The sequence below is a fragment of the Rhinatrema bivittatum genome, chromosome 2 (assembly GCF_901001135.1).
Source record: "Rhinatrema bivittatum chromosome 2, aRhiBiv1.1, whole genome shotgun sequence".
Taxonomy (NCBI): Eukaryota; Metazoa; Chordata; class Amphibia; order Gymnophiona; family Rhinatrematidae; genus Rhinatrema; species Rhinatrema bivittatum.
The window spans coordinates 726,435,695-726,452,618 of NC_042616.1; the positions used below are offsets into that span (position 1 = coordinate 726,435,695).

Genomic DNA, 16,924 nt, shown 5'->3' on the forward strand with positions numbered 1-16,924 from the left:
TGGTGTGGGGCAGAGGGAATACTGGTGGTTTTGTGAGAGGTGTTATGTTGGGGCTGCTGAACCCCCAGTGTTGCTTTTCTTAGGGGCAGAAAGTGTTGTGTTGGGGCCACTAAGCCCACTTTGCTTTTTTGGAGGGGTGGGAGGTAGCGTTGTTTTTGTTCCTGCTAGGAAGTGTTGTGTTGACGTTGCTGAGCACCTGTTGTTTTCTTATGGGGGCAGGAGGCGATGAGTCCCCTACTGTGAAAGTCACTGCAAGCAACTGTGTTAAATAAATAAAGCGACTCCAGCTGGTTCAACGTTTGGCAGCTGAAATAGTATGAGAGTTTCATTTCAGGGAGCAGTCTCCCCATTGTTGGAAAAACTTTATTGGCTCCCGGTAGTCTAATATTAAATCATTATAATACCTAGGTCCCACCTATCTTGTAGATAGGCTGCCTGCTTATATACCAGGCCACTATTAATTTGTATTCTAGGGAAGAGAAAGCTCATTTAGAATGGACAAGGAAGACGTCTTTCTCTATCGCCACACCAGATTATATTTGCCTTTTAAAATAAATTATCTGATTCAAAGAAAGGTTAAGGTACAGCTGTGCCAAGATTCTTTACCAAATTGTTATTGAGCTGTATATTTTAGGCTGACTCAAAAGAACCTGTGATCTGACAAGTGTAAGATGAATTCCAATGCAGGATTGTGAGGGTTGATGAAATTGTGGGAATGTCTTAAAGATGGAGTGCTTTGAGAGCAGGGCTTCCCAAACCTGTCCTGAGAACCCCACAGCCAGTTGGATTTTCAGGATATCCACAATGAATATGCATGAGTATGCAAATGTGTCTCATGCATAGTCATTGTGAATATCCTGAAAACCTGACTGGCTGTGGGGTCCCCAAGACAGTTCAATACTAGTTGTATCAATGTTGTTGTTATTATGGTGTAATTTAATGTATGTACTGCTCAGATTTCACAGTTTTACTTGCTGATTGTCTGTATAGAGAGATTAATGTATGTGTGTGTAAATCACCTTGAGTTCGACATGAAAGGAATGATCTATAAATCTGACTATAAAGTAAAATAAAAAGTAAATATTCAAATCTCCCAGTCAGAAAAAAAACAGGTGAAATAAATGGTCTAGTATAAAACAATTATACTTGGGAGAGCATGGGAAAATGGTTATAAAGACAATGGGCTAGACAAGAAAAGGAGAATTGATGTAATCCCCAGGGTAGGAAAAGATGAACTTAGGAATGAAGGCCCAAAGAGAGAATATATGGTGTGGGCCATAGGTAGATCGATGCCTTCAGATGAAAATCAAATTAGGTGAAGTGGAGAAGTTTGAGCGGAATACAGCATTAGATGAACGTTTAGTGACAGGAATATGGAAGAGAAACAGTGTGAGTAAATCAGAGAGAAGCAGAAGAGTTCAAAATAAACCACAGAAAATGAAAATGTGAAAAAGGGAGGATGGCCAGAAAGAAGTTAATGTAACTGGGGCATGATAATGAAGGAAGAATTTTATAACATGAGGAGAGAGAACAAGATGAATATGGTAAATTATATATCTCGCTACAAAAAGTGGCCAAATATGTTATAATTGCAAGTCAAACTCCAAGAACCAGTGCAAAGTTCCAAAAACTTTATGCCAGGTGAGAGAAAAGGAATTCTATTTTAAAAAAACTTGATAGTTCAAGAACTATAGATCATATGCTTCTACACATCACTAGACATAAAGTCTGTAAGTTAGTGGAAAAATGAGCAATAAAGAATCCCAAGAGGCAAAATATCATCTGGGATGTAAGGTTGTAATAGCCCAGAAGCGAATTTCAAAATCTTGCTGTATAAGCATTAATATCAAATCCCAATCCAAGAGATTCTTTATGTAGTTGGAGACACCTCAGTAGCAAACACAGAAGAAGTCTTGTAGCTGGCTTTAAAAACAAAAAACTGCTGAATTCCAATTTCATCAGATCAGTGCCTCTTCTCCAGTCCTGCTTTATAGGACAGCTCGAAGAGACTTACAGAGCTAATTCTTCAAACGTGATTTTACTGGTTCAGTCCCCTTGTCTGTTTTGGTGTAGATCGGCAGACTAGCTCGGTCATACAGTCTTTCTCTGATGTCATGTTTCTGTGTTTTGGTGGTGGTCTGCATTTTATTTATTTATTTTTATTTATTTAGGGATTTTTATATACCGCAGTACGTAAAAAGATACATCACCGCGGTTTACAATAAACAATAATTAGCAACAGGCTTTACAGATAACAGGTATGAATGATAACAGGCAGTACAGACAGTAAACCATAAATTAATATAATGTTTTACATACAAGAATGATATCGGATGTAACTAAAAAATCATTTACGAACCAACACAAAACCTTAGAACATAAAAGTCAATAATTGAGCTGATGGTAACCACAGGAACTAAATTTATATAGGTATGAGAGATTCTAAAGAACAGTGAATGTATGTGTAAGTGTTATGTGGATCAGGTCATCCTGGCAAGATGGCGCTGCTATATTATGTACGAACAAAGTGGGAAGATTTATGATTAAAATCAGACGTGGAAGTAACTGTGGCAAGAAACGAGCAAATTAATATTTTGAAGAACCTAGCTGCTGTTTCAAACACTAAGATTGTGGTGAGACAGCTACCTACCTTAGCTGTCCCCTGCCTTGGTGTTATCAACATAAATATCCCTAGTTTATCTAGATATGGTAAATACACTCCTATATTTTTAAGGGCAGTAATTTACTTTTTTATACCTTAAACAGTTTTTTCTCAGATATTTGCATGTTTGTTTCTGACAATTGTCAAACTCTCGTGTGACTGACTGTGTGTCTTTCTTAGGGAAATGAATCGCCGCAAACACAGCAAACCAGGAGCGGTACCATTCGTGTCGGAGAAGAGGAAGCATGTCGTAGCTGTAGTGAAATAGTACTCCATGGACTTTGATCCACACTGTTTAGTGGCAAACGATGGTAGCTCTGAAACATGTGATGTAATGTGAATTAGAGTCTGTTTTCAACATGTACACAAACAAATGTTTTCATCAGACTACAAAGGAAAGTTCCGTGGTTTACATCTAATAACTGTTCTGTTCTTTGGTTCCTTGCGAAGAGAAATCAATCTCTTTTTCTTTGCCACATTTTGATATTTATTATTTTGTTAAAAAGAAAGGTGTAATACAAATAAAATAAAAGGGTATTGAATTTACTTCCATTCAAAATGTTACTAAAATCTGGGTTATATGAATATTTAGTATGTATGTTTTAATTCCAGCAGTCTAGTAAAAGCATTCGTTTCTGCCCTTTCATGCACTGCCAGTAGTATTGGGGCTTATTGGGTTTTTTACATCTTTATACTTCTATGCCACCTATAAGCAATCCTAACCTTCCTTTTGGTACAGACTGCCTACTGTTTTAGGACTATGTTCAAAACTGGAAAGCTAGCAATTTGGAGACCTGTCTGAACTGCAGTAAATTATGCCGTTCAGAATAGTATTTGTATAAATGGGTACTGTGGAATTCTTTTAAGAAGAGGCCAAGATCTGAATATAGCCTGTTCAGAGTTTCTTTTCAGGAGAGGACTGTTTTCACTGTGTGTGATCTCAGGAGAGAGAGATGGGGGGGGGGGGGAGGGTATGGATGCTGTGGGGTAAATGTAATTTTTGTCCCTGTAAGCTTCACATTTGTGATATTGGTCAATACATTAAAAATCATAAAAATAATTAAAAAAGAGAGAGGGAGGTTATATGCTATTTCTTACTGAATGTGGTTTTATAATTAACCTAATTTTGTTTGTATGAATAAAGGATACAATTGTCATTCTGCTTTTCTAACAGCAAAAATCTTAAAGTGATTATGTCTTTCAACTTTATTTATTGAATGCACCAACTCTGATCCCTATCTAGTCTCCATTTTTTTTATTGTTAAGAATTGCAAGAACACTCATGGAATATTTTATAAGAATGCATTATAAACCTTGACATCCTTGAAATCTGTACAGAGATTTATGCTTCTTGAAGTAGTCAAGTGTAATTAGATTGACTGACCTGTTACCTTCCCTTGTGTAGCATGCTAGTCACTCCTCCTTATTAGCTGAAACGATCTACTCTTCCCCAGTCGCAGTTGTGGCAAGAATGTAGCAACTAGATCAATGGCATTGAAGCCCAGAAGACTCTTGTTTATAGTATTAGTTTCTGTTCAGAGACTTCTGATGGTGATTTCCAGTTTTGTGGAATTGTATTCTGTGATGGGTAGCTAGATAATATGAATTGCCTGCTAGGAATCTTTGAAAGTCCCTTCAAGATCGTTGAGTAACCAGCACTTTTTTCATTCACCATAGTTATTGTGTCGAATAGCTAGAGAAGCTGTACTTCTCAGATGTGTGTGTGTACATATATATAAAACTCCTGGAGGAATTCTTTGCAAATAGAAAATTCTGCCACAATATTTAAGAATTCTGCAAAATTCTGTATACTTTGTCATAATATCAAAATGTAATCACTTATTTTTGAATATTTAATTTAAATTATAATACAGGAAAAATTTACTACTACGATGAAAAAACTTTAAATTTTTTTTTTGCATAATTTTCACTGGAGTACATCATAATATCCAGTTCTCCAGGCTAAAACACCCCCTGCCCTCATTCTCTCTCTCAGGCTTAGCCACCTTAGATTTCTCCAAACCCTATCCAATTCGACCTCACAGCTTCCTCTTTTCCTACCCAGTCCCCCTGGGTTAACCCTGCCCAGCTCTCTCCCCAGTTCTTTCACCCTTCCCCCCCCTCCCCACCCCCCGGTCTCTCTCCTTAGTCACAGAATTGATGACACTCAGGTTCTCTCCCCATTCTCAAACTTCCTAGTTCTTTCCCCCCAAGGCTTGAATCCCCTAGTTCTCTCTCCAATTCTTTCCTTCAGGCCTCAACTTCACTGTGCTCCACACCCACCCTTGTCTTGACCTCCACCATCATGCTAGCTATCTTCACCCCTAGCCAGGCTCCACCCCACTGCATTCACTCTCTTCCCCTTCCACCCTCCACAATCATCTCTCCATCCCTAGGTTTGAAACCCATCAGCTATTGCCCTCCTTATGTTGAACCACAGTTGTGATCCCTTCCAACTTTGACCCCACTACTGCTCACTTCCCTAAACCCTCCCTGTTTCTATCCCATCATACCTACTTACTCTCTCCCTCCCAGCATGCTAGACACAACCCCCACTGCACTGACTCTCCCTCCCAGCATGCTCAACCCGATTCCCTCCGCACTGACTCTCTCTCCCTCTTGGCAAGCTCGACTTGACTGCTACATCACTAGTATCTCTTGGCAAGTTAGACCTGTCCCCCACTGCACTAGAATCTTTCCCATTGACAGCAAAGCTGAATTAGCCATGCTGTCTGGGGACGTCCTCCGGCGGCCTCGAGGCGGAGCTTCTCCTAGCTGTTACAGAGCTTTGCTTTGTGCAGCTGTGCACGTCTTCCCGCATGATCCAGCACCCTCATTCCCCTCAGTCTGTTCTTTCCGTGCTGCCGAACGTACGTAGAGCTCTGAGTTCTCTTCAGAAAAAACAAGAAAAAAGCACTTTTCAGTGCTACCATGGGGCCGAAACCGCCTGGCTTTAAGTACTACTAGTGCGGTAAGGTGATGTCGATCACTGACTGCCACAACTATTGCTACATCTGCCTGGGCCTGGACCACGAACAGTCGGCATGCCGCGACTGGTCACATGTCACCCCGGGCCCAGCGACAGCAGGCTCAAAAGATAGCAAGGCTGAGAGAAAGCAACGATGGCTCCTATGCCCTGCCATCAGAATCCCACTCCTCCCCGAGGCTGAACATGGAGCAGCCCGAAAAACAAAAGAGGGCCCCCTCGCTGTGACCCCAAGGTAAGGGCACGAAAAAGTCAAAGGTGCCCACTCCAACAGTGCCTGCCCGCACCAAGTGCCATGGAGCGCTAGCTCGCCCATTCCGCCCCTACCCACCATACCGGGCCCCGACATTCCAACAGCTTCGCCAGCAGCAACAGCAGAGGGGCAGACCCAGGCACCAACAGCGATAACCAACCATCTTCCCAAAGCCCCTGCAAGGTTTTTAAGGCCGGCGGGGCCACCCCCACCATCGCCAAAGGGGGGCACAATAGCACAGTTTTTCAGTTTCTGGTCTGCGATAACCTCTGACTACAGGGTGCTAGAATCGTTCTCAATGGTTACCAATTCAGTTTCAAACGTGTCCCCATGCTTCCCCGGCCAACCGTTATCTACAAAGGAGGGGTGAATCCTCAACTCCTGCATGCAGAGCTATGTGCACTGCTCAACAGCCATGCAGGTAATCTCACCGCAACAACAGAACAAGGGGTTCTATTCCCCATACTTCCTTATTCCCAAAAGATTGGGAGGCCTTCGTTCCATCTTGGACGTCAGAGAACTGAACAAATTCCTTCTCGAAGAGAAGTTCAAGATGACATCCCTCAAAACAGTCTTTCCCTTCCCACAGCCCAACAATTGTTCCCCTCCTCATTTCCTCTTCTCTCCTTTTCTCATGTTCCTCTGGAATGCCTGCTCTCTTTCCACCAAACTTATCTATATTCAGGATCTCTCTATCTTATTCCATCTGTCTGATCTCTTTGACTGAGATATGGCTTTCCCCTGATGACTCTCTTTCACTTCTGCTTTCCCCATCCGCCTTACTTGGTAGGCCACAATGGCTGTTTCAGGCTGCTTCTTACCCCCTCCTTCAGATTTCAAGCCTTTCCTCCTCTTCAATCCCAAGCCATCTGCTTATTCACCCCATTATCTCTCAAGGTAGCTGTCATCTCTTTGCCCCCTCCATCTTCCTCTTTGATTTTGAGTCCTGGCCTTCCTTTTTCCATGAACCATTTCCCTCTTCCCTTATTCTTGGGGACTTTAACATCCATGCTAATGACCCATCTGACTCTAATGCCTCAAAGCTCCTTGTTTTAACTTCCTCATTTGCCCTCCAACTATGCTCTACTCTCCCCCACCCGCCCAATCTCATCTACTCACTAGCATGGCTGCTACTGTGACCTAATTCTACTTATTTCTGTAATGCTACTTGACATGAGTAGCTCTATACAAACACACTGCTCCATAGAGCTTATATTCAGGCCACGATGCCTACAGTCTGCTGTGCTGCATAGACTATGCAACCTGCTCCTCACAGATCTCCCAGTGAATCATCTCTCTCCATGACAATCTATTTAAAATTCACCAGTGGAAAGTATCTTTCACCAGTGTTGATATACCCATATAACCCTTCTTCTCACTTCAGTACATTGGCTCCCTGGCTGCTTCCACATAGAGTTCAAGCTCCTCTTACTCATTTACAAGATCCATCACTCTACAGCTGCTCATTACCTTATTTCTTTCTATATTCCTCCTTGTGAACGCCACACATTGGGCAAGTAATTCCTATCTATGCCCATTTTCTTAAGTGCCAGCTCCTAATTCTGAACTTTCCATCTTGCTGTGCTGTCTGCTTGGAATAAACTTCGTGAGTTGGTGCTTCATGTACTCTCTTTCTTATACAAATTCAATCCAAAAACCTCCTTTTTTATGCCGAAGACTTTGAATATCTACAGTGTGTTTTCACCATGGCTGCGTAATGATCGCACAGAACCGGCTTTTAGAAAGACGCTGTAACAGCATCTGGCTCATCTTTTTGTTTTAATACATGTTGAAGATCACAACACCAAGTTGCTCTGTCTGGATTGAATAACATTTTTGACTGCTTACTGTATCTTTCACAATTGATGATACTCACCAACGACAGCCCCTGAGGCAGCTCCTGTGGGAGCAAAACTCGGCCAGAGTCGGGCTTATTCCAATAAAGGCTACTTTTACACCAATCATATTAAAGGTTGGTAAATCTAATTAAGGTGGCTGGGTACTGATAAAGTAGCAGTTCCATTATGAATTGTGCCTACTTTTCTCTGTAATTATATGCACCCTAATCTGAAGGGTCTATCCTACAATAACAAAATTTAGTCTGAAGTCCAACTCATGTTTTAGGCATCTACTTAGATATGTTTGTTTTGAGATCCATAATCATTAAAAATAGCTTTTGTTTCCATTTGCCTGAAAAATTCTTCCAAATCCAAAAGAAAAAGTACACTTTCTTCCTTTTCCTTTAGGTTTCCAGCTCAATCAAACTATTTTATCTACTAGGCTGTGACACCATGGACCTTCAATTTGAATGAGCTGGAGCTTTTTCTCCATTTTATTTTTCTTTTAGAACCTTTTTTTTTTTCCTATTCTAGCCTACTAATTGCAATGGCAGGGGCCATAGATTTCAATACCTTATAGAGCCCAGTATACATGCACACAGATTCTGGCCACTGGGTAGTGTCTTTGTGCAATGGATGCTTTGTGCTACTCTGGTGGCTATAGATGCTGGTTCTGACATTCTTACAATGAGTTACCTCAACTATTTATTACATTATCTATTCAGAGGTGAAAGAAAAATCTTCATTAGATACTCATGCTCATTATCTAAAAAATGTTTTGTTTTTGACTAAATGCTAACTGCAGCTTTATAACATGGCATAGACTTAAGTTTTGGGTACTTGCCAGGTTCTTATGGCCTGGATTGGCCACTGTTGGAAACAGGATGCTGAGTTTGATGGACCCTTGTCTGACCCAGTATGGCATGTTCTTATGTTCTCTCCAGGCTTATGCCGAAACATGAACCCAAAGCCTCAGAACGCTATATCAGATAGCTCCTGAGATTACCATAGCAGTTTTTCTTGACAGCTTTGTGTAGTCATGGCATAACATGACAGCGTGATATTGCTGCTTTAATCACAAAAAGGATTATTTTTCACCACACTTTTTTAGCTCTAACAAATGCCTACCAAAGTCTGCTGTTTAATGACTACCTTGGACTAATATGTTTTCTTAAGAAACTAGAATTACAAGTCCAATATCTGGACTGACTCATTCTCTCCCTACAGAGCTGGAGCTATATTGTCTTCTTAATCCAAAATCCGGTGCTGAAGACAAAGGTGACCCTGGTTCTTGGACATAAAGTTTGCAAGTATATTTCATGAATATTCATTTCCTAGCATGTACACAGATGGATTCAGGACCAGAGGGTTATAGATGGGCCAGGGCTGCATGGCACAGAGCCCATCCTTAACGGATGCGTGCCCGACCCAATGTGGAGGCCCGAGGAGGGGCTTGGGGGGGGTGAGCGAAGAGCGGCACAGACTGAAAATCCCCAGGCCCCCTCCTACCTGGTTCGCTGGATGAGGGAGAAAAAGAAGCGACGTTGAAGCCCCACCCCAGGGCTTCGATGTCAAAGGGTGCACCGGCCGCACCGAAGAATGACCCAAGAGGCCCTTTAAAGGGCCGTGGCAAGCCCAAAGAGATCCTTTCTGATCGTGAGACGGGCAAAAAAAACCACCCACCAGAGAGCAGGGATAATGTGGTAATACCATTCTACTTGCAGCATATATTATAATACGGAAACAGTGCAAATATGTTAGTTAGCACAGTTGAATGTATAACAATGATTGGGGGTTATGTTGCAGTTGAAAGGGAGGGGCAGGTACCTGGACCGGTTGAGCCGTATTACAAGTGGTGCTGGTGACATCACATGACAGCGGGGGGCGAAAGGCAAAGGCGCCGAAGGGCATGACTCCCATGCTCAGCAACACAGCAGGGGGCCTCACTGAGTATGGCTGCCTTGCTTGGTTCCAGTGGCGGGCAGCGGCAAAGAACATACTACCGGCTCGGGTAACCAGAAAGTTATTATGTTTGTATTTTAAAATAAAAAGATGCGGCCATTTTATACCAAAAACAGAATATATTTGGGCTCTTATTAATGGCTACCGACAAATGATTAATGCATGAAAAGGTAAAGCGAAAGGGACGATAGAGGAAGTGGCAGCTGCTAGCGTTAATGCTCCCCTGCCAGCAGATGGAGACTGAGCAAGCTGACGTCACGGTATATATATACTCTGCAGTGATCCCAGCTTTCCAGTACTCTCCTCCAGCAGATGGTGGACATGCATCTCCCTATGTGGATTGCTTCGGGGTTTTTTTGGAAGGAGAAATTTGAATATAGAAAAAGAAAGCCCTGTTCTCCTACAGTGATACCAAAATGTCCCTCTCCAATTGAGAATTCCTGAAGTGATTTCCATGGTCCCTCAGAGGTGTGCCTCAGTCCGGTAGCTGGGTTTCCTGGCATGGAATTAGCTGCTCGTTCCACTGAAAGGCAGTAGGTGCAGGAGGCCGAGCGCAGCAGTGATGGCAAATGCCCTCTTCCCCCTGCAGCCGGAGACTGTCTCTGTACTCAACCTGTAAGCGCTGAGCTCAGGTGAGGTTTAAAAAAAAAGTTTTACCTTCGGAAGATAGAGGGGTTTTAGGACTTCCTCCGGTTTCTGTGTTTGGCGTGCTGTCCCAACGTTTGTTCCCACTCCCGTTGGGATTAGGGAACTGGACAGCCTGGTGGGTTGAGCAGCCCCGGTAGGCTAGGCCCCACAGTTAGGCTTTTTGCTTGCACGCCATGTAGTAGGCCGCAGCGGCGTTTTTGTGCACTCCTGTGCGTGCTTTGCTGCCCTCTGCGGGCCATCGGTGTGCACAGTACATCAGCTCTGTGCATGTGTTGTGCGCTCAGTTTTGGGCGTGCCTTTTGCGCGCCCACATTTTGAACTTTTTCAAACGCTTTAGCTTGGCGCACAAGTGCATGTGCCTTCCTGCACTTCTCCAGTGCTTAATTTTTGTGCGAATTTACCACCACAATGGCACTGGTAAACAAGCCCAAGCGCCTTTCTCTTTATGTCATATTAGGGCTTCTCAGCCTGACCTGTCTTCTAACGTATCAGCGCTGTTCAAACGCTCAGTGTGAGTTGTCTTCCTCAGATTTTGCTAAGACTGGCTCCTCCCATTCTGATGATGGATTGGCTACGGCCTTGGCTGGAGAGATGCCAGAGCTTGGTTCTCCCTTGACTGGCTTCTCCTCAGGAGAGGGTAGTTCTGTGGACCCTGCTGTAGTTCGGATCTGGCTGCTTTTTCATGGGTGGAATTTTTTCAAGGCTTACAAGCTTTTCTTCAGGCGCAGTCCTCCGCTTCACCCAATCCTGTCAGGTCTGACCCTATGCTGAAGTGCCAGGGCTTGCCTCTGCTCCCTGTGGTATTCCCGACAGGAACCCAGATGGCACTGATGATGAGGCAGATCCTGCTTCCCTGGAGGATCGAGAAATCCCTCCAGGTCTGGAACCATATTGAACCATGTTGTGTTTCTTTCATAGCGATGAACTGCCAGCCCTGATTTTCCAGACTTTGAAACAGCTGGTTTCCTGGTTAGGGGTGCCATGTCGGAGCCGAAGACTAATCCCATTTTGGTTTCCTTGCATAAAGCCTCTTGTTTTTTCCCTGTGATGGATGCCATTTAGAAATTGATTGATCTTGAATGGGATGCCCCAGAGTCAAATTTTAAAGGTTGTCAGACATTGGAAGGCCTTTACCCCCTGGATCCAACTGTGAGAGAGAGTTTGCGTTTTCCCAAAGTGGATGCACTGGTATGTGCCGTCTCTAAGCGGACAACTATCCCCGTGGAGGGAAGAGCGACCTTGAAGAAAATACATGATAGGATTGAAACTATCCTTAAGCAAGCCTTTAATGCAATGGCGATGACTTTACATTTGCTTCCTGTTGTGCCTTAGTGGCACGATCTTGTCTGTTTCTCTCTCAGGAGGTTGATGATTCTGGAGGGAATTCCAGTGTGGTCATGAAGCCTGCTGCTGCCTTTTTAGCAGGCGCAGGCTGCGATTTGGTCCGGACCTCAGCCAGAGGAGTGGCTTTGGTAATAGTGGCCAGGCATCAACTCTGGTTGTGAAATTGGTTAGCTGACGCAGCCTTCAAAGCTAAATTTACAAGGATGCCATTTAAAGGCTTGGTCTTGTTTGGGAGTTAGTTGGAGAACCTGGCCAGTAAGTGGGGCGAATCTCCAGTTCCTCGGTTGCTGGAGGATAAGAAGCAATTGCAGCACCCCTTTTATGAGGGGTCGTCTCCAGGGTTCCAAGCATTTTCATCCCTACAGAAGGTCAACCTTTCAGAGGACTCGGCCTTTCAATAGGTCTCAGTCCTTTCATCCCCAACAGCCCAAGAGAGGAGCGGGCTCGAGTGGCAGATCTTCCCGAGCTTCCCAATGAAGGTTTGCCAATCAACCTTTGGGAACAAGAGGTAAGGGGGTGCCTCTCTCTGTTATCAGAGGTGGATCAAGATTACATCGGACCAGTGGGTCCTGGAAGTGATACGAAAAGGATATGCGCTGGAATTTCACAGTATTCCTTGGGGCGTGTTCATGATGTCTCCTTGCCACTCCCGCAGAAGGAGTAAGCAGTGGAGTTTATGCTTCAAAGGCTCCTCAGGCTGAAGGCTGTGGTTCCGGTGCCCACATCTCAGGAAACTATGGGGCAGTATTCCATTTATTTTGTTGTGTCCAAGAAGAAGGGTTTCTTTCATCCCATCCTGATTTTCAAGAGGCTCAACCGTCATTTGAAGGCAACTCATTTTCGCATGGAAACCTTATTATGGGAGGTACAGTCGGAATTTCTAAACTCCCTGGATCTGTCAGAGGCCTACCTTCTTATTCCCATCCATTTGGAACACCAACGTTTTCTATGTTTTGCAGTGTTGGAGTGCCATTATCTGTTTCGGGCGCTACCCTTTGGTCTAGCCACTGCCCCCAGGACATTTTCCAAGGTTCTGTTGGTAGTAGCGGCAGCCTTGAGAAGAGAAGGGATTCTGGTGTACCCATACTTGGATAACTGGCTGATTCTTGCCAAATCTCAGGAAGAGAGGCACCTGGTGATGCACAAGGTTGCAGGAGCTTGGTTGGGTGGTGAACCTTGCCAAGACCAGCCTTCGGCCATCCCAGTCATTGGAGTAACTGGGGGTTTGGTTCGACACAGAACAGGACAAAATTTTCGTGCTGGAAGTTCAAATTCAGAAATTGATGTCTTGGATGAGTCAGTTGGTGAACACTATACACCTGACGGTGTGGTTCTGTCTACAGGTGCTCGGCTTAATGGTGGCAACCCTGGAAGTGGTACAGCAGGCGAGGGTACATATACGCTCTCTTCAGCGCTTGCTTACCCTCTCATTGGAACCCACAGTCTCAGGCCTATTCAGTTCTGCTCCACTTGAAAATAGAAATCTGCTTTTGCCTTCAGAGGTGGTTGCAGGAGGCTCATCTAAGAAAGGGAGTTTCCTTGTCCTCGACCTGATTGGTACTTATGACAGATGCGAGTCTCCAGGGTTGGGAAGCTCACTGTCAGGAGCTGACAACCCAAGGGCGTTGGAATGCCGAAGAGTCTCGCTGGCACATCAATCGCCTGGAAGCCCAGGCATCCTTGCAGTTCATCCAAAGCCTGCAGGATCAAGGGGTCTGCATGATGTCAGACAACGTGACTGTGGCCTACATCAATAGCCAGGGAGGAACCAACAGCCAGCAAATGTTGCAGGAAATAGACCAGCTTATAGAATGGGCGGAAGGACATCTACGGATGATAGCCTCTCACATTCCAGGAAAAGACAATGTAAGAGCAGACTTTTTCAGTAGGGAGATCTGGACCCAGGAGAAATGGGTGTTGTCAGCCGAGGCGTTTCAGTTGATTGTGGATCGCTGGGGCTTTTGGTCCCTAGACCTGCTGGCGACTTCTCGCAATGCAAAGGTTCCTCGATTCTTCAGTCACAGGAGAGATCCGTGGTCCCTGGGCATAGATGCTCTCATACATGTGTGGCTGGAAGACAGGTTGCTTTATGCCCCCAGATTCCTTAAACCCTCAGGGATGACTGTATTTTAGTTTTGTAACCTGCACCTCCTCCATAGCTGAAGTAAACTTCTGCGGCACTGGTTCTGGGTCTGCCCAGGTGTATAGGTACTTGTGTGCACATCTCTTGGCCAAGCCCTGCCCACACCATGCTCCTTTTTTCTTCGATTCAAGATGTACATGCATCAGCACATGCCTACACATTCCCCCACTTTATAAAATCGGCTGGACACGCACATGTGCTAGATGCGTGCTCATCTCCCAATTTCGGCAGGTGCATCTCTTTTAAAATCCACCTGCTATTCATCTGCTATTTATTTGCCTAGATTCAGACACCTAACTTAGGGGCACAGTGCTGCAAATCAGTGCTAAGCCCCTTCATTATTTTCCCTGCTCTAACTCCATTCCTATAACCACTCACTTTCTAGGACCCTAGATTTCACTAGGCGCCTAAATTTAGTAACTCAGTCCTAGTTAGTTTTCAAAGGAACCAATTTAGAAGCCTAGCTCTCAAAGTTAGGCACCTAAAACCTTTGATATTGACCCGTTATTTTCTATTAGTTTACAAACACCCCCTGCTCTGCAGGCAATGACCGTTCATGTGATGATTGTGTCAGTCTAACTTTGAACCTTATGTTGGGAAAAAGTCTCTAGGTTCTATTAGGAGCTTTCAGTATTCATGTTGATGCCATGCTTCAAGGCTCTCAGAAAACTTTTATTGACTTTTTAAGTGATATGGGCCACAGTCAGTGGACAACATTTATATGGCTGTCTTTTTAGCTAGCTAGGGTAGGTGGGGTGGGGCAGAGGCATTCCACGGCAGAGTCAGCTATCCAGCTAACTTAAGGGGGGGGGGGGGGTCAATCACTAAGCTGCAGTGGATTCAAATCTATTTCAAGCATATTTATTAGGGATATCCTGCAAACCAGACCTGTTGGTGGCCCTCGAGGGCTGGGAATGAATACTCCTGCTTTAAATTATTGTTTTCTTGTCAGTTCATCCTCCGTTTACGCTACAGCTACAAAAAAAGAAAAAAAGGTTAATCAAACTGGATGTACCATAGACACAAGAGAACCAAAGAAGTGCAAAGCAAGACATGAGCCAATACATGCAGCTCCATCTCCAAAAGTGAATATCTGTTCCACTCCAAGGTAAGTCCCAGGGCACACATTCATCACTGGTGGAAAATCTGAACTGGAGGATTCATGCTCTCTTCAGAGGCAGTTTTCTGTGTATTCAAGGGAAAGAAAGAAGAGAGAAGAAAGTAATATACAAAGAATAAACAGCTATACATATATCCATAGTCAAGATACAGAAGGCCACAACACCCAGAATAGAAAAGAGAAGTGATGTAATAATGGACTAGACTGGTGAAAGTCATACTGAGACATGCTGGTCAAGCTGCACACAATCAGCATGTGCCTTTCCTTGTTATGCAACATTCAATTTCAGTATGTCAGAGTTGTGTCCACCATATTGATTTCTTCCTCCTGATGAAGCCAGTCATTGGAGAAACAAAGGCCTTTGTTGAGGAATGAGCAGGATTGATCTTTCTGAAAAACATTGAAAAATTAGCAGAATTGATTATTATATATGATGTGTTATGGGTGGGACTTTTTTTGAAAACCTTTGAGGCTTTAACAGGATTAAAATCTTCCTTTCAGCTTTGTAAGGAATAAATTGGGTTTATTCCTAGGAAAAACACTTGTTCAATTTGGGGCAAAATCTTAAAACCTGCGCGCGGGCGTAGATTTGTTCGCGCAACCCGGCGCAAACAAATCTACGCCCGATTTTATAACATGCGCGCACAGCCGCTCGCATGTTATTTAATCCAGGGTCGGCACGCGCAAGGGGGTGCACAATTGTGCAACTTGCACGTGCCGAGCCGTGCAGCCTTCCTCCGTTCCTTCCGAGGCCGCTCCGAAATCGGAGTGGCCTTGGAGGGAACTTTCCTTCCACCCTGCCCCCCAGCCCTACCCCTTAACTTTGTTCCAAAGGTTACGCCTGCCTGAGGCAAACTTAACTTGCACGCACCGGCCAGCTGCCGGCGCGCCATGCCCGGCACAGGCCACTGTGTTGGAGCACTTGACCCCGCCCCTGGACCGCTGTCACGCCCCCGGCCATACCCCCAGACAGCAGCCCAGCCCCTGGGCCACCCCTTTTTCGAAGCCCCGGGACATACGTGCGTCCTGGGGCTTGCACACGCTGCCGAGCCTATGCAAGATAGGCTCAGTGCGCACAGGGGCAACTTGGGGCAGCTTTTCGGGGGTTACACGCAAAAATCTTTGAAAATCTGCCCCTTTGTGTGGACTTCATTGTAGATATTGGGATAATTAATTACTGATTACTCCCATAATCGTCATGGATTCATGAAACGTTCCCTGCGTTCTATATTCGGGCATGCGAGGATGACTGATACATTATTGTAAATATGCATGAGAGTATGGAAACATCAAAGGAGAAATTTGTTTAACCACCTGTGCTCTAGGGTTTATTGAGACATCTTTGTTCCTGAGCATGGGTGAAACAGTGGCCTTTGTTGGAACTGAAAGAGACTGAAATAAGAACTTGGATCTTTGTTGAGGAATAATTGTATGGTCATACAGTTCTCATGGTCATTACTTTAACAATCAAAAAAAATATATATGCAGAAATTTTCTCCTCAGTTTCAAGGGTTTTCAAAATATATTCTTATTTATTGATTTCTATGCTTATTTTCACTAATTGTTAAAATAGTGATTTTTCTACTGCTTTTGAAATTCATGTTTATGAAATGCATTTAGTAGCTATATCATTTGGTTAGTATATAATAGTGCTACTAGTCTAGACATAGATAAGGATTTTTTAACCTGGAGTATGTGTGCTTTTGGGGATTGCTGAGTTGAGCTCAATTGTATGTGTGATTTATTAGTATGAATGAGTATAGAGAATGGCATGGGTGGTTATCACTTTGTGGCTTTATTAACATTGATCTGCTTTATTAGCCTAGTTTAAAGATTAGATATTATAAAATCAATTTGCTAATGGAAATATGATTTTGTAAAATTTGTGAGTATTTGGTATTGTATTTGTACATATATATATAAAATATTAAACCAATCTCACTGGCAACGTACACTGGACCAAGAAGA

General features: G+C 43.9%; 1 protein-coding gene across 1 annotated transcript in view; it reads left to right on the top strand.

Annotated features, from left to right (window-relative positions):
• Nucleotides 1-3,894, top strand: part of DCAF13 (DDB1 and CUL4 associated factor 13) — a 207,943-nt gene extending 204,049 nt beyond the window's left edge. Inside the window, exon 11 of the mRNA XM_029591856.1 lies at nucleotides 2,843-3,894. Within this exon, the coding sequence (XP_029447716.1) occupies nucleotides 2,843-2,930 (88 nt within the window). The 3' untranslated portion in view covers nucleotides 2,931-3,894. The remainder of the gene's footprint in view (nucleotides 1-2,842) is intronic.
• The last annotated feature ends 13,030 nt before the right edge of the window (nucleotides 3,895-16,924 follow it).